The sequence below is a fragment of the Hylobates moloch genome, unplaced genomic scaffold (genome assembly GCF_009828535.3).
Source record: "Hylobates moloch isolate HMO894 unplaced genomic scaffold, HMol_V3 SCAFFOLD_10, whole genome shotgun sequence".
Classification (NCBI taxonomy): domain Eukaryota; kingdom Metazoa; phylum Chordata; class Mammalia; order Primates; family Hylobatidae; genus Hylobates; species Hylobates moloch.
This window is the reverse complement of record NW_026652285.1, coordinates 26896703-26914246: the sequence shown is the minus strand read 5'-3', so window position 1 is coordinate 26914246 and position 17544 is coordinate 26896703. Positions and strand designations below refer to the sequence as shown.

The following is a 17544-nucleotide window of genomic DNA, read 5'->3' as shown; positions in this document are numbered from 1 at the left end:
CGGCCTGGTTGGCTTGCAGTTTGAATCCTGGTTTATTTAAGTAGCATTCATGAGTTATACTGTAAATAAACATCATTATAGCTAATGACTAATTAAAATCACCATTCATTACAAATACCAACCAGGTTAGATAATACTATTTTAACTATCTTTTCCCCTTCGGTCTGGGGTTCATATTCTTCCTTTTCTGGAAGTCATTTTCATGGATAAAATATTTAGCATTTTTTGTTACCTCTTCCTTCACCAACTGTACTCAACACCCTTCTGTAAACAGAGTGAGAACCTGGGTTCATGGACAAGCTCTTTTCCACTTATCTTGGGGTTAAACCAAAACTTTTTCAGCAACTTTGCCACCGTCCAAGTTTTGCAGAACACCAGCTGCCTCTTCCTGTTCTAGGCTTTCTAGGGCTAGATACCTCTGAACGGACTTCAAGCGTTAAAGAAGTCATCAGCATTTCCTATACCTCACACACACTCATTTGCCCACCCTGAACTTCACTGACATTAATTTAGGAGCCTGCCTTTTGCCTTTCACATGTTTCTATTTCCCCCACTGTACTGTAAAATAAGATCTGCCCTGACATTAAGAAAAAAGGGAACTGTTAAATTTACTTTTCCCTTTAAATAACAGGATTTTTTCCTTTTCTACAAGATTAGCAAAATATTTCACAATACCTATATCTTTTCCCTTAAATAAAAATGTATGCAAAATTACTATAATAGACATTGCTCAATAGGTGCTGGTGGGTTTATCAGCACTCTTCCTCCTTTCATTGAAATGCAGAGATTCCCTTGAAGTTGGATACTCTTGAATGCACCATGGAGTCTTTAGAAAGCAACGGTGCCAATTATTAAGTATTGCAGGAAAATTACTTTCTCCTTGAGAAAGGAAGACTAACAACATTTCTATCATGCTCTGGGTGTTATTTCAATGCCAAATAACTATGAAGCTTGAGGTGGATTACAGAAATTATGAGAATTCTTAAAAACAACTTCTGAGGTTAATGTCTTTCAAAACCTGAAAATTAACAGATATCCCCATAAAAAATCCACATTAACCAAAGAAAAATACTCAACTTCAATAAGAGCAGAAAGAAACATGGTTCTATACGAAGTTGAAGTTACACTTGTCAATGCACTAAAATAGTTTTATCCAAATCAACTGAAAAACTGTCTTCATACTATTCATCCACTGTCTAAAGTGAAAATTTAAGTTCTGGTCTTTAATTTGCTCCCCAAAATACTGTAACAGGTATTTTGTCTTGGTAACTCAATGATCGGCTCTATACAGATTCATCAGATTAAAAATAAGCAAGGGCTTCTATCCCATACCCCAATGACAGAATAAAGATCATCTCTGAGCAGCAGGCAGTTATTTAATACAAGGTCACTCCTCAATAGCGTTGGCTATACCAGTCGTTGTTGTTTAACTGAAGAAGTTCTGTCACAACCTGCAGGATATTGTAATTGTGTTTCTTCAGCAGCCGTAGGTTCAGCTGCCTGTCACAGAATCCCATTTCAAAGAGATGGGCCATCAGGGCTGCTGTCTGATCTTCAGAAACTATTGGCTGTGTAGAGACAAGCAAAGCAAGAAAAAAAAAAAAATTCTGTATAATTTAAATGTTTATTTTATACATTTGTATCATCTTGTAAGCATACTAGTCTTTCCAGATTTATTCAAAGTACTAGGTAATTAGATTCAAGGCTATGGCACTCCTGTGTACTTGATACCAATGGTTCGAACTGGGAAGGCCCTGTTTTAGATTAGTTATGTGTGTACTTGAAGGAGGAGAAAAGGGAAACCGGGGAGCTAATGAACTGTACTTAGAACTAGGAGAATGCTTCACGCGGGACTTTCAGGAAGAAGCATTTTTTGGCCAGATGAAGGAATGACAGCAAGCCCCGGAGACCCTGTGAACATAAATGTAATTGTGATGATGGGGGAAGTATCAGCAAGATAAAAGTGTTACTGAAAGATGCCATGGGAAATTTTGTCAGATATGCAGAGGAGCTGGACAAAAAAAACAGCTTGGGAAATTACAATCTGGGAAGGCTTCTTGATTTTTTCTCCTCCAAAAGAATAGGTAAGAGGGGCTGGGCGCGGTGGCTCACGCCTGTAATCCCAGCACTTTGGGAGGCTGAGGTGGGCGGATCACGAGGTCAAGAGATTGAGACCATCCTGGCTAATACAGTGAAACCCCATCTCTACTAAAAATACAAAAAATTAGCCAGACGTGGTGGCAGGCGCCTGTAGTCCCAGCTGCTCGGGAGGCTGAGGCAGGAGAATGGCGTGAACCCGGGAGGTGGAGCTTGCAGTGAGCCAAGATCGCGCCACTGCACTCCAGCCTGGACGACAGAGCGAGACTCCATCTCAAAAAAAAAAAAAAAAAAAAAAGAATAGGTAAGAGGAAGTTAACATTCATTCATTCAAGCCCTGTGGTGGAAACATTACCTTCCTAAATCCTTAAACGCTTGTTTTTTTGTTGCTGTTTTGTTGAGACAGGGTGTCACTCTATTCCCCAGGCTGGTGTGCAGTGGCGTGAACACAGCTCATTGCAGCCTCAACCTCCTGGGCTCAAGTGATCCTCCTGCCTCAGCCTTCCAAATAGCTGGGACCACTGGTCCGCGCTACCACGCCTGGCAAATTTTTAAATTTTTTACTAGAGATGAGGTTTCCCTATGTTGCCCAGGCTGGTCTTGAACTTCTGGGCTCAAGTGGTCCTTGAACTTTGGTCTCCCAAAATGCTGGGATTATAGATGTGAGCCATCTCGCCTGGCCTCTGGTTCTGTTATTATCCCAATTTCACAGACTGGGGATACTGAAACTGTGCAGCAGAAAGATTATTAACTTTGGAGGCAGATAGGCTTAGACTCAAACCCTAATCTTCCATTTACTTACCAACTGTGCTATCGATTCCTTTATGAACTGAAGATATATCATACCTCCTACTTTGCAGGGTTGTTGAGAAAGTATGTAAAGATGAGAACAGTATGCAAACATGTGAAGTATTTCCCTCCAAACTTGATTCCACTGTTCCCTTCTACCTTCTTATTTCAGAATAGATTATCCATCCTCCTTTGCAGGTTAATGGAATGTACCTTGCATTGTATCTCATTACCTCTCACCACTTCAGAAATCTTTCTCCATCTCAAATCTGTCTCTCATCTTTATCATTAACCTCTTTCACTGCTGGCTTGCCCATCTCTAAAGTCTCACCCAACTTTAAAAATGCTTCCTCTTGTCTTATGTATCCTAGCTTCTGCCTGTTGTAGCCTGGCTATCTGAAAGTGTGGCATACTTCCACTCTCAAATTCCTCACCACCAGTTCACATCTCTCTGTAGCATCTAACACTGTTGACCATGTCCCCCTTATTAAAACACCCTTCCCTAAGTTCCAGCATAGAACTCTCTCTCTTCATTTTCCTCCTAGTTCCCAGCTTTCTTTCAGAGTATTCCTTTCCCTGATCCTTAAAGGTTGCTTCTTGCTTTCCCCATTATTCCTGGATCATCTCATCCCATCAGATGGCTTCTGCTATAATATGTAGGCAAGCGACTCTCAAGCATGTATCACCAGGCCAAATCCCTCCCCTGTGATCTGGATGGATACCGTTGGCTTGCCATTGTCTGTGGGTTCCTCATCTATGGATCAATCAACAAAGGACTGAAAATATTTGGGGAGAAGAAAAGGAACATGTACAGACTTTTTTGTCATTATTCCCTAAACAATACAGTATAACAACTATTTAGATAGCATTTACATTGTATTGGGTATTGTAAGTAATATAGAGATGAAGTATATGAGATGGGCTGGGTGCAGTGGCTCAAGTCTGTCATCCGAGCACTTTGGGAGGCTGATGCAGGAGGATTGTTTTGAGGCCAGGAGTTAGTTGCCCTGGGCAACATAGTGAAACCCCATCTCTTCAAAAAGATTTTTAAAAAACTAGCCAGGCATGGTGGTGCCCACCTGTAGTCCCTGCTACTCAAGAGGCTGAGGTGAGAGCATTGCTTGAACCCAAGACTTCTAGGCTGCAGTGAGCTACAATCTAGTTATTGCACTCCAGCCTGGATGACAGAGCAAGACCCTGTCTCTAAAAAACTAAAACTAAACAAGCAAGCAAGAAGATGTGCCTAGGTTACATACAAATACAACACTATTTTATATAAGGGACTTAAGCATCTATGGATTTTGGTATCCCACGGGGGGTCCTGGAGCCAACCGTCATAGATACTGAGGGACAACTATATATCCAGCTGCACTCTGGATATCTTTACCTTTACCTGGATATGCCACAAACTCAACACTGTCCAGCAAAACTGACCTAGTTCTCTTCTTCTGCTCTTAATGAATGGTACTAAGCCAGAAACTTGGGATTTATCCTTGACTTTTCCCCCCCACCCCAAGATAGTGTCTGGCTTTGTTGCCCAGGCCGGAGTGCAGTGGCATGACCACAGCTCACTGCAGCCTCTGCCTCTGGGGCTCAAGCTATTCTCCCACCTAAGCCCCCCCAAGTAGCTGGGACTACAGGTGTGTGCCACCAAGTCCAGCTAATTTCTTTGTATTTTTTGTAGAGATAGGGTTTCACTATGTTACCCAGGCTGGTCTCAAACTCCTGACCTCAAGTGATCTGCCCACCTTGGCCTCCCAAAGTGCTGAAATTACAGATGTGAGCCACCGTGCCCAGCCTATCCTGGACTTCTTTTTAGCCACTTAATCATCATCTCAAAGTTATGCCATTTCCATCTCTTAATTATCTTTTCTACCCTTCCTTTCCACCAATACATGGATTCTCTTAGGGACTTCCCTTTTTTTTTTTTTTTTTTTAGACGGACTCTCGCTCTGTTACCCAGGCTGGAGTGCAGTGGCATGATTTCAGCTCACTGCAACCTCTGCTTCCCAGGTTCAAGCAATTCTTCTGCCTCAGACTCCCAAGTAGCTGGGACTACAGGCACGTGCCACCACGCCCGGCAATTTTTGTATTTTTAGTAGAGATGGGACTTCACCATATTGGCCAGGCTGGTCTCGAACTCCTGACCTGGTGATCTGCCCGCCTCGGCCTCCCAAAGTGCTGGGATTACAGGCATGAGACACTACGCCCAGCTGGATTTCTTTACTGGCTCTACCAGCCTCTACAATGTAGCAGGTAATCTTACTAAGAACAGATCTCATCATGTCAATCACTTCCTTAAAACCCTTCAATCGCTCCTCCTATTAATTAGCCTTAAAATAAAATCCAAACCTCATAACACAGCATCCCGCCAACATATTTGGTCTGTTTTTCTTTTTCTTTTTTTTTTTTTTTGAGACAGAGTCTCACTCTGTCACCCAGGCTGAAGTGCAGTGGCGCAATCTCAGCTCACTGCAATGTCCACCTCCCAGGTTCAAGCGATTCTCCTGCCTCGGCCTCCTGAGTGGCTGGGATTACAGGCACATCACCACGCCTAGCTACTTTTTGTATTTTCAGTAGAGATGGAGGTTTCACCATGTGGGTCAGGCTGGTCTCGAACTCCTGACCTCATGATCCACCTGCCTCAGCCTCCCAAAGTGTTGGGATTACAGGCGTGAGCCACCACACCTGGCCTTGTTTTTTTTTTCTTTTTTGAGACAGGGTCTCACTCTGTCACCCATACTGGAGTTCAGTGGTGTGATCTCAGCTCACTGCAACCTCTGCCTCCCAGGCTGAAGTGATCTTCCCAACCTCGGCCTCTTGCGTATCTGGGACCACAGGCGTATACCACCATGCCCAGCTAATCTTTTATATTTTTAGTAGAGACGGGGTTTTGCCCTGTTGCCCAAACTGGTCTTGAACTCCTGGACGCAAATAATCCACTCGCCTCGGCCTCCCAACCTGCTGGGATTACAGGTGTGAGCCACCAAGCCCAGCCGGTCTTTTTTCGTCTTACTCTTCTTCTCAGACCAGATTCGCACTCCATGCTCACATTTCCAAGTCTTTTTTACTGGCTACACTGTCTACAATGCCCTTTCCCTCTCTCTTTACTGATGAACATTTACTCTGTCCTTTAGGATTCAGTTCAGGCATCATCTACCAGAAAGCCTTACTTGGGCACACCAGGCTGAAGTGTTTCATCTGTCTGATAGCACTGGCATAGTATCTTTTTTTTTTTTTTGAGATGGAGTCTCACTCTGTTGCCCAGGCTGGAGTGCAGTGGCACGATCTCAGCTCACTGCAACCTCCACCTCCCAGGTTCAAGTGATTCTCCTGCCTCAGCCTCCCAAGTAGCTGGGATTACAGGCACACATCACCGTGCCCGGCTAATTTTTGTGTTTTTAGTAGAGACGGGGTTTCATCATGTTGGCCAGGATGGTCTCGATCTCCTTACCTCATGATCCACCCGCCTAAGCCTTCCAAAGTGCTGGGATTACAGGCATGAGCCACCACACCTGGACAGCATAGTATCTTACTATGTACTTTAAGTATCCATGCACCTCACTTGTTTCCCATAGTTTTTGGGCAAGACTCAGTGTCTTTTTTGTTGTTGTTTTTTGAGACAGGGTCTCGCTCTGTCACCCAAGCTGGAGTGCAGTGGCTCCATTGTGGCTCACTACGGCAGCCTCAACCTCCTGGGCTCAAGTGATCCTCCCACCTTAGTTTCCCAAGTAACTGGGACTATAGGTGCATGCCATCATACTTTTTTTTTTTTTTTTTGAGATGGAGTCTCGTTCTGTCGCCAAGCTGGAGTGCTGTGGCACCATCTTGGCTCACTGCAAGCTCTGACTCCCTGGATCAAGCAATTCTCCTGCCTCAGCCTCCCGAGTAGCTGGGACTACAGGCACCTGCCACCACGCCCAGCTAATTTTTGTATTTTTAGTAGAGACAGGGTTTCACCATGTTGGCCAGGATGGTCTCGATCTCCTGACCTCGTGATCCACCCGCCTCGGCCTCCCAAAGTACTGAGATTAGAGGCATGAGCCACCGCACCCGGCCATACTTATCTAATTTTTAAATTTTTTTGTAGAGATGGGGGTCTCACTATGTTGCCCAGGCTGGTCTCAAACTCCTGGGCTCAAGCAATTCTCCCACCTTGGCCTCCCAAAGGGCTAGGATTACAGGTTAAGAGCCACCATACCTGGCCAAGAATTAGTGTTTTATTCATGCCATAGTGCCAACACCTAGAATAGCTTCTCTCTATAGAAAATATTAATAGATCATCAATAATAGATTCTTCTCTTTTCTTCCCTTACGTAACTTGGTTAAAGTCATATAGTTAGAAAGTGGCAGAGTTGGCCGGGCGCGGTGGCTCATGCCTGTAATCCCAGCACTTTGGGAGGCCGAGGCGGGCAGATCACGAGGTCACGAGATCAAGACCATCCTGGCTAACACAGTGAAACATCGTCTCTACTAAAAAGTACAAAAAATTAGCCGGGCGTGGTGGCAGGCGCCTGTAGTCCCAGCTACTTGGGAGGCTGAGTCAGGAGAATGGCGTGAACCCAGGAGGTGGAGCTTGTAGTGAGCCAAGATCGTGCCACTGCACTCCAGCCTGGGCAACAGAGCGAGACTCTGTCTCAAAAAAAAAAAAAAAAAAAAAAAGTGGCAGAGTTGTGTCGTGTGTTAACTAAAGACTAAATCTAAAGCCTATGCCCTTTCCACAATGCCATATTACTCTTCAACCCAGACAGATGCCATCACTTTCACTGGTGACATGGAGTTGAGATTCAGGAAAATAAAACACACACACTGACCTGTGCAGTGACTGGTGGCCCAGCAAACAGGGCCTTGTATGCAGAGGCAGCAACAGACAAAGCCCCCTTCACCAGTCCTCCAGCAATGCTGCTCCCATGATGGTGCCTGCAGAGGAAAACCAAATTATCTCCCCAAACACAAATCATTACCTTTTTACAAGATAATCTGGGCTCTAATCCTTGGAAGAAAATAAGATTTCCTTAAGAGAAAAAAATCAGATAGAAAAAGAGAACACGATTGCTTTCATTATCAGCTTTATAGCTACAAATCATGGTTTGATAGAGGGCCCAGCTCTACTGGTGCAAGATATGGGCACTGCAGGAAACACACCACTCTGGTAACCATGACGGCTCTCACTCCTAGCTGAAAATTAATGTGATCGAGGACACACCAGGATATCAACAGTTTGTCTGCTCAATTATTCTCTCAGAGAAAACACCTTGCAAAGGAAATGTGATTCTCTGGACACTGGCCTAATATGAGTGGGAGCAGAGAACCAGGTATGTCCAAGAAAAAATTATTTAAATGTATACTGGGCTTAACCTTTCTGCCTTTTCCCCAGTGCTAAGAGTGAGGTAATTTGGGGACATTATTTCCTTATCTGGAACATAAAACACTCTTTTTTTTTTTTTTTTGAGACAGAGTCTTTCTCTGTCCCCAAGGCTGGAGTGCAGTGGCGCGATCTCGGCTCACCGCAACCTCCACCTCCTGGGTTCACGCCATTCTCCTGCCTCAGCCTCCCAAGTAGCTGGGACTACAGGCGCCCGCCACCACGCCCGGCTAATTTTTTGTATTTTTAGTAGAGACGGGGTTTCACCGTGTTAGCCAGGATGGTCTCGATCTCCTGACCTCGTGATCCGCCCGCCTCGGCCTCCCAAAGTGCTGGGATTACAGGCTTCAGCCACCGCGCCCGGCCTAAAACACTTTTTTTTTGATGTTGTTTCACTTGTCAGCCAGGCTCGAGTGCAATGGTGCAATCTCAGCTCACTGCAACCTCCGCCTCCTGGGTTCAAGCAATTCTCCCACCTCAGCCTCCTGAGTAGCTGGGATTACAGGCGCCCACCACCATGCCTATCTAATTTTTGTATTTTTAGTAGAGACGGGGTTTCGCTATGTTGGCCAGGTTGATCTTGAACTCCTGACCTCATGATCCACCCGCCTCGGCCTCCCAAATAGAACACTCTTTTTTTTTTTTTTTTGAGACGGAGTCTCGCTGTGTCGCCCAGGCTGGAGTGCAGTGGCGCAATCTTGGCTCACTGCAAGCTCTGCCTCCCGGGTTCACGTCATTCTCCTGCCTCAGCCTCTCCGAGTAGCTGGGACTACAGGCGCCCGCCACCACGCCCGGCTAATTTTTTTGTATTTTTAGTAGAGACGGGGTTTCACCGTGGTCTCGATCTCCTGACCTCGTGATCCACCCGCCTCGGCCTCCCAAAGTGCTGGGATTACAAGCGTGAGCCACTGCGCCCGGCCCCAAATAGAACACTCTTAAACATCAGCTTTAGCTGTTTGTTCAGTGTCGCTCAAAGCCTTTAGAAGAAACAAGAACAAGAAGGAACGAGGGCTCCGTTTCTCTGCTCTCTGAAGATGGGTACATACTGTGAGAGGCCCTTTTAAGCAGAAGGAATACGAGAATATCCACCTGCTTCTGAAAAAAGAGACTGCACAAGGTTGTTACCTTGAGTGGTCATAGCTCTTCTGTCTGCTGTTTACAAGTCCTGATGAGCCTCTGTGCTCTAAAAGCAAAAGAGCTGTTGGTTAGATGCAGCATCCATAAGCACCTACTGTTTCCTAACTCACAGCAAGGCTATTATTGAGGCAGGTGGCAATCTGATCACAGTGTTTGAAGTCTTTTTTTTTTTTTTTTTAAGTATTTGGGAAGTTTTAAGGGTAGTTTAAGTGATAAGGAGAAATGTCCAGAAATGCAATGCAAGATGACTGTTTATTGAATCAGAAAAATCAACTCTATAATCCTAACACACTGATATATTTTGTAGTAAGAAAACAGACTCTCAGCCATTAGAAACCTGCTGAACTGCTAGTCAGGAAAGGTGGACATGGAGCTGGAATCTAGACTGTTTGGCTCCAAAGCCTGTGTTCTTTCCACTACCTCTATGAGGTCTAACGATATATTCAGCCAGATAATAGAAATTAGAGTATGCAGGAGGAGCATGGAGAGAGTGAAGGGCAAGATTTTTTTGTTTTTTTTTAGACGGAGTCTCGCACTGTTGCCTGGGCTGGAGTGCAACGGTGCGATCTCGGCTCACTCCAACCTCCGCCTCCCAGGTTCATGCGATTCTCCTGCCTCAGCCTCCCAAGTAGCTGGGATTACAGGTGCCCGCCACCATGTCCGGCTAATTTTTGCTATTTTTTAGTAGAGACAGGGTTTCACTATGTTGGCCAGGTTGGTCTTGAACTCCTGACCCTATGATCCGCCTGCCTTGGCCTCCCAAAGTGTTGGGATTACAGGTGTGAGCCACCATGCCCAGCCTGTGAAGGGCAAGTTTCTAAAAACTGCCAAGAATCACGAAGAGAGAGAGACTATTTATACCTGGTTTCCATTAGACAGGAGCAGAGAAAATGAGAAAAAGCTTAGGCTGATCATTACCTCCTCTGATCTGATCAGGGACTGAAGAAACTTCTGGTATGGTAACTGGTAAATCCACTCCTGGGGAACCATGATGAGGTACACAAGGAGGGCTCCTTTCAGAAAGACACAATATGGAAAGTAAATTGAAACGGCACTTATGGCAACAGTGGAGAAATAGTAAACACAGCACAGCAGTGCCAAATTCTCTACAGAGGCTTCACATTTCTGATCCAGATCACATGTCTGGATTTAGGGTTCCATCATCAGGGCTACCTTCTACCCCATTTTCCTCTTTAGCCACAGGCAAGCTAGAAATGTTGGCTTCAGTCTGGTCATGTCCTACCTATATCAAGTGGTGTCAATAAACGGAAATGTCTAGCTTTTGGGGAGAATGGTTTACATTATAGTCAAGGCTCCAGCATTTTTCCTACTATTAGGAGATAAGAATGATTCAGATAGATTCACCAGAGAATTAAAAATAATTGGTTTGGTTTTATAGTGTTTTTTCCCATAATGGATTTAACTTCCTAATTATGGCTGTTTTGGTTGAGTTTTTGCTGCCTTTACTGAAGAGTCAATAAAACAAGGAGGGAAGGTCCAGGGATGTTTGTGTTTAAAAACTGGCTCTCAGCCAGGCATAGTGGCTCACACCTGTAATCCCAGCATTTTAGGAGACCCAGGCAGTTGGATCGCTTAAGGCCAGGAGTTCAAGACCAGCCTGGACAACGTGGCAAAACCCCACTTCTACAGTAAATACATAAATTAGCTGGGTGTGGTGGCCCATGCCTATAGTCCCAGCTACTCAGAGGGCCGATGTGGGAGGATTGCTTGAGCCTCAGAGGCAGAGGTGGCAGTGAGCCAAGATTGTGCCACTGCACTCCAGCCTGGGCAATAGAGTGAGACCCTATCTCAAAAAAAAAAAAAAAAACACAACCAGCTCTCAATAATCAAAATATAAGCAGACAGACTATACTCAGATAATTTAAGGCCAACTAAAATATTTCTTTAAATCCAGAATCCACAAATACTGGGAAATACAACTTTTATTCATCTAAATTCAGACTTTACTATGGAAAATAGTCTCTTTCCATACTGAGGAAAAAACAGGTTTTGAGATCAGGTCGGTTCCTCTCTTTATTTCACCTCTGAAGAACACCCCAGCTGAGGGGGCTGTGAGTGGTACCTGGGCAGTGGCGGTGGAAGCTCCACTACCTCTGGGATTAGGGGCACTGTTTCCAGAGTCTGTGAGGTCGTGAGGATGTCACTTATGCTGTGCTCCTGTGGCTGGTTCTCCCCTCCAGGGAGTCTCTCCCCAGCCTCAGCTGGTTCCTGCCCAGCCTCAACCCCAGGCTCGCCTTCAGCACCTCGCTCCAGGCCTGGCTGTGAGAGCGCAGAGCTGTACATGGAATCCCCCAGGGGGCGGCTGGTATCAAAGCACTCAGGCAGGATGATGATGTAATCCTCTGAGGAAGCAGAGGACTGACTTTGAACTTCATCTCTGAGCTCATCCTCCTCCTCCTCCTCCTCCTCCTCCTCCTCCTCCTCCTCCATGACAGCTTCTTCCTCAGTGATATGGACAATCTCCTCCCTCTCATCTCCAAGTGGTCCTTCTTCAGGCAAGGCAAATTTCACTAAAGGATGAAAGCAACCAATTTTAAGGTGGAAGCTAAAAGAAGGCCTAAGTACTATCCTTACTTGGTAAAGCCTTGTGGATCATGAGCTAGAATTATGAAAGCCAGAAGAGAGAGAAGAACTAAAGGGAAGTGCTGGTTCTGGAACCATGACCATATTCTAAGTTTGAAGACTATGCAAAACAAAATAGAATCAAAGCTCACAGAAACAAGGTAGGCAGAAACACCCAGGCTTGCAAGAAGCTCTATGAATCATAAAAGGAGGCAGCTCCATCCCTTCCCTTTTCCTTTTTATGTGATGGTTAATATACTGAGTAGAGTTTAAACCAAAACTGATACACTAACAGTGCTATAAAAAGAGGAAAAGCTAGGAGATGAGTATTGCAGGATTATATGCCTATCTCCTCCTCTTCTTTACAAAGATGATGCAGTCATGGGAGAAAACTGGCCAATCATGTTTGAGGGGGTAAAAAAAGGATATAAAAAAGCTACCCAGGGCCGGGCGCAGTGGCTCACCCTTGTAATCCCAGCACTTTGGGAGGCCGATGTGGGTGGATCACAAGGTCAGGAGATCAAGGGCATCCTGGCTAACACGGTGTAACCCCATCTCTACTAAAAATACAAAAAAATTAGCTGGGCGTGGTAGCGGGCACCTATAGTGCCAGCTATTTGGGAGGCTGAGGCAGGAGAATGGTATGAACCTGGGAAGGCAGAGGCTGCAGTCAGCCGAGACCACGCCGCTGCACTCCAGCCTGGGTGACAGAGACTGTGTCCCAAAAAAAAAAAAAAAAAAAAAAAAAAGCTACCCAGGCCATGTGTGGTGGCTTATGCCTAAAATCCCAGCATGTTGGGAGGCCAAGGCAGGCAGACTGCTTGAGCTTAGGAGTTCGAGACCAGCCTGGGCAACATGGCGAAATCCCATCTCTACAGAAAAAAAAAAAAAATTTTAGCTCATTGTGGTGGCACGTGGCTGTGGTCCCAGTTGCTTGGCAAACAGAGGTAGGAGGAGCCCAGGATGTTGTGGCTGCAATGAGCCATAAACTTGCTACTCGCACCTTAGCCTGGGCGACAGTGAGACCTTATCTCAAAAAAAAAAAAAAAAAATTCCCCATAAATCCTATCAGAATAACAGCTGTGAACATTTTGGTATTGTCTTTCCAGAGCTTTTTGTTATGTATTTGTACACACATGTGGAAAAAAAATAAAGATATACATGACTGATTGATTTGAGATGGAGTCTCACTCTGTTGCCCGGGCTGAAGTGCAGTAGCATGATCTTGGCTCACTGCAAGCTCCGCCTCCCAGGTTCACGCCATTCTCCTGCCTCAGCCTCCTGAGTAGCTGGGACTACAGGTGTGCCCGCCACCACACCCAGCTTATTTTTTGTATTTTTAGTAGAGATGGGGTTTCACTGTGTCAGCCAGGATGGTCTTGATCTCCTGACCTCATGATCCACCTGCCTCGGCCTCCCAACGTGCTGGGATTACAGGTATGAGCCACCGCACCTGGCCACATGTACACTTTATTATTATTTTTTTAGACGGAGTCTCGCTCTGTCACCCAGGCTGGAGTGCAGTGGCAGGATCTCGGCTCACTGCAACCTCTGCTTCCTGGGTTCAAGCAATTCTCCTGCCTCAGCGTCTTGAGTAGCTGGATCACAGGCACACGCTACCACGCCCAGCTAATTTTTGTATTTTTAGTAGAGATGGGGTTTCACCATGTTGGTCAGGCTGGTCTCAAACTCCTGAGCTCGTGATCTGCCCGCCTCGGCCTCACAAAGTGCTGGGATTACAGGCATGAGCCACTGCGCCTGGCCTTACATGTATACTTTAAACAAATGTAAGATAAATAATATTTAAAGATATAGGTCAAATTTGATTATAATAAAGAGATTCTCCAATATTATTTTGACACAGTATATTTGAATTTTTGGATACTTCTTAAAATATATGCTATTGGTTCTATCTATCTGATACCTAGAAGTTTCTGTTATAAAGGTATTTATTCCTTTTTTTTTTTTGAAACGGAGTTTCACTCTTGTTGCCAGGCTGGAGTGCAATGGCACCACCTTGGCTAATCACAGCCTTCGCCTCCCAAGTTAAAGTGATTCTCTTGCCTCAGCCTCCCAAGTACCTGGGATTATAGGCATGTAATCCTCGGCATGTAGCCATCACACCCGGCTAATTTTTTGTATTTTTAGTAGAGATGGGGTTTCTCCATGTTGGTCAGGCTGGTCTCGAACTCCCAACCTCAGGTGATCCACCCACCTCAGCCTCATAAAAGTGCTGGGATTACAAGGGTGAGCCACCGCGCCCAGCCTATAAAGGTATTTATTACAGCAGAATTTAACCTTGAGAAACTTTGTTGGTACTCCTGCTTCTATCCACTGTTTCTGGGACTGCTGCCCTTGGAGAAAGCAGACAACTCAGCTGCCCATAGGGGTCTCTGCTAAGGAGCTCTGTCAAATTACAGGAAGATTCCTTACTGCAGAATCCAGGCAGCACAACTGGCTGCTATTCCACTGTGGAATGCAGCTGTAATTCTGCCCCTGAGAAGATGGAGAAATGAGTATGGTGGCTTCTTTGCTCCTGATGCTCTAATTAGAACAGTCAGGTAGCATACGTAGAGTTTAAAGACACACACAAGATCAGAATTTCTTTTTTCTTTTTTTTTTTTTTTTGAGACAGAGTCTCGCTTTGTCGCCCAGGCTGGAGTGCAGTGGCGCAATCTTGGCTCACTGCAAGCTCCGCCTCCCAGGTTCACGCCATTCTCCTGCCTCAGCCTCCCAAGTAGCTGGGACTACAGGCACCCGCCACCTCGCCAGGCTAATTTTTTGTATTTTTAGTAGAGACGGGATTTCACCATGTTAGCCAGGATGGTCTCAATCTCCTGACCTTGTGATCCACCCGCCTCGGCCTCCCAAAGTTCTGGGATTACAGGCTTGAGCCACCACGCCCCACCAAGATCGGAACTTCTAACTAAGATCACTCTCCCTTCAGTCTCAGTGAAGAAGAGGACATCTAACTAGTCAAGTCTGGAAGTCACAATTCAGGTGCCACCCTGCTAGGTGAGGGAAATGCAAGGACACTCACTCTGCAAGGACTTCTGTCTGCAAGGAGGGTTGTGGTCTGGGGCAGCATCCAAGGTAAGGGATCGGATTACTGTCTCACACACAAACTGGGTCCCACTCAGGTCTTCTTCTGCTTCCTCCACAGAAGCAATATTCTCAGCCTTCCTCTTTACTGACACCATAGAATCTGAAAGACACACGAACCTTGTCTGCACTTGGTGTTTAAAGTGCTGAGGAACATTCACCAGTCATTACCCATGCTAAAACTAAACCAAGGAATAGCCGCTATGTGTGCCACGTGAAGGTGAGGAGACTTCAAAACACGAGATGCTACAGAAAGAAAGCGCATTTACGTGCTAAAGTAGGGTCAGTAGGGGATAGCTGTAAAATAGGGTATGATATGGAAAGGGAGGACGCAAATACTTTAAAAATGTTTAATCCCTTACCAGGAAGTGCTTTAAATCCTGCCCCTTCATTCTCTTCCTCTATCTGCCCCAAGCCTGGCTTCTCTATTAAAGGACTGTCATGTGGCAGAGGAGACATGCAAGGAGTCATATCTGGAGAATGAAGACAGGAGAACCATCAATCAAGAGAAAGTATCGGCCGGGCGCGGTGGCTCAAGCCTGTAATCCCAGCACTTTGGGAGGCCGAGGCGGGCGGATCACAAGGTCAGGAGATCGAGACCACGGTGAAACCCCGTTTCTACTAAAAATACAAAAAATTAGCCGGGCGTGGTGGCGGGCGCCTGTAGTCCCAGCTACTCGGAGAGGCTGAGGCAGGAGAATGGCGTGAACCTGGGAGGCGGAGCTTGCAGTGAGCCGAGATTGCGCCACTGCACTCCAGCCTGGGGGACAGAGCGAGACTCCGTCTCAAAAAAAAAAAAAAAAAAAAAAAGAGAAAGTATCATATCATCAATAGTCAGTGTCCAGAAGTAGCAGTTCGTGGGCTTCTTGCCTCCTGCAGACCAAGATATGCTTTGAGGTCTGTTACAAAAAATTTCTCCAGACCAGTAAGTATGCAAAATATCTCAGATCAATCAATGCAGGCAGAATCACAGTTATTTAGCCTGGAAAGCTGTGGCCAAGACACAAAACCATGAACATAAAGGAACAAAAGGACACAAATATGTAGAGGAAAAAGAAGAGAAGAGGATTGCTTTATAGTGGAAAAGCCTTGCACGAATTTGTTTTATTGTTTTTTATTTTTTTTTTTTTTTGAGATGGAGTCTTGCTCTGTCACCCAGGCTAGAATGCAGTGGCACAATCTCGGCTCACTGCAACCTCTGCCTCCCGGGTTCAAGCAACTCTCTAACTCAGCCTCCCGAGTAGCTGGGATTACAGGCACCTGCCACTATGCCGGGCTAATTTTTGTATTTTTAGTAGAGATGGGGTTTCACCATCTTGGCCAGGCTGGTCTTGAACTTCTGACCTTGTGATCCACCCGCCTTGGCCTCCCAAGGTGCTGGGATTACAGGCGTGAGCCACCATGCCCAGCCTCTTTTTTGTTGTTGTTTTTTGAGATTGGGTTTCACTCTGTCGTCCAGGCTGGAGAGCAGTGGCACAATCCTGGCTCACTGCAGCCTCTGCCTCCTGGGATCAGGAGATTCTCCCACTTCAGTCTCCCTGGTAGCTGGGACCACAGGTACAGGCCACCAGGCCGAGCTAATTTTTTTTTTTTTTTTTTTTTTTTTTGAGACGGAGTTTTGCTCTTGTTGTCCTGACTGGAGTGCAATGGTGCAATCTCAGCTCACTGCAACCTCCACCTTCTGGGTTCAAGCAATTCTCCTGCCTCAGTCTCCTGAGTAGTTGGGATTATAGGCATGTGCCACGATGCCAGGCTAATTTTGTATTTTTAGTAGAGAAGGGGTTTCTCCATGTTGGTCAGGCTGGTCTCAAACTCCTGACCTCAGGTGATCTGCCCGCCTCGGCTTCCCAAAGTGCTGGGATTACAGGCGTGAGCCACCGTGCCTGGCCACACCCAGCTAATTTTTAAAAGTAATTTTTGTAGAGATGGGGGTTTCACCATGTTGCCCAGGCTGGTCTCAAACCCTGGCCTCAAGTGATCCTCCTGCCTTGGCCTCCCAAAGAGCTAGAATTATAGACACGAGCCACCATGCCCAACATGTTGTTGCTTTTGACAAAGGACAGGAAAGAAGGAAAACGGATCCATGATTGCTGCTTTATTGTCCTACTGTGGGAGAAATCCTTGCCATTTCCTCAGAATAAAACACTACCAGTGTCTAGGCTGTGGTACTTTTGTGCCTATTAGTAAGATGAACAAGATGAAATGAGTGACATTCTTACCCACAGGGGTGTTGTGGGGCACTCTCTCCAACTCTTGAACAATGTTTATATCCAACAGCTCAAAGGACAGCAGGTCCTATAAAAAAAGACAATGTTAGGCTGTTTGGAGTGCATGCTGGAGCCATGTCTTGATGGGACCTGTAGACCATTTCCACATCATTTTGTATTCAACTCTGTTCAAATTCATGCCTGTCCCCAGACAAGTGAAAACAAGAAGAGTTAAATGGGGATTAGATGTTGAAATAACCCAAT

General features: G+C 45.7%; 1 protein-coding gene across 9 annotated transcripts in view; it reads right to left on the bottom strand.

Moving 5' to 3' along the window:
- Positions 1 to 13: 13 nt before the first annotated feature.
- NBR1 (NBR1 autophagy cargo receptor) overlaps positions 14 to 17544 on the bottom strand; it is a 43003-nt gene continuing 25472 nt past the window's right edge. For 4 of the 9 annotated variants that reach the window (XM_058446006.1, XM_058446007.1, XM_058446009.1 and 1 more), the window contains 8 exons: positions 17293 to 17368; positions 15436 to 15546; positions 15012 to 15176; positions 11472 to 11919; positions 10307 to 10401; positions 9377 to 9434; positions 7701 to 7806; positions 14 to 1568 (listed from right to left, as the gene is read on the bottom strand). In XM_058446006.1, the coding sequence (XP_058301989.1) occupies positions 1395 to 1568; positions 7701 to 7806; positions 9377 to 9434; positions 10307 to 10401; positions 11472 to 11919; positions 15012 to 15176; positions 15436 to 15546; positions 17293 to 17368 (1233 nt within the window). In that variant the 3' untranslated portion in view covers positions 14 to 1394. Of the gene's footprint in view, positions 1569 to 1589; positions 1912 to 7700; positions 7807 to 9376; positions 9435 to 10306; positions 10402 to 11471; positions 11920 to 15011; positions 15177 to 15435; positions 15547 to 17292; positions 17369 to 17544 lie in introns of those variants that run through there. The other 5 variants (XM_058446008.1, XM_058446010.1, XR_009215391.1 and 2 more) reach the window with 5 other exon arrangements.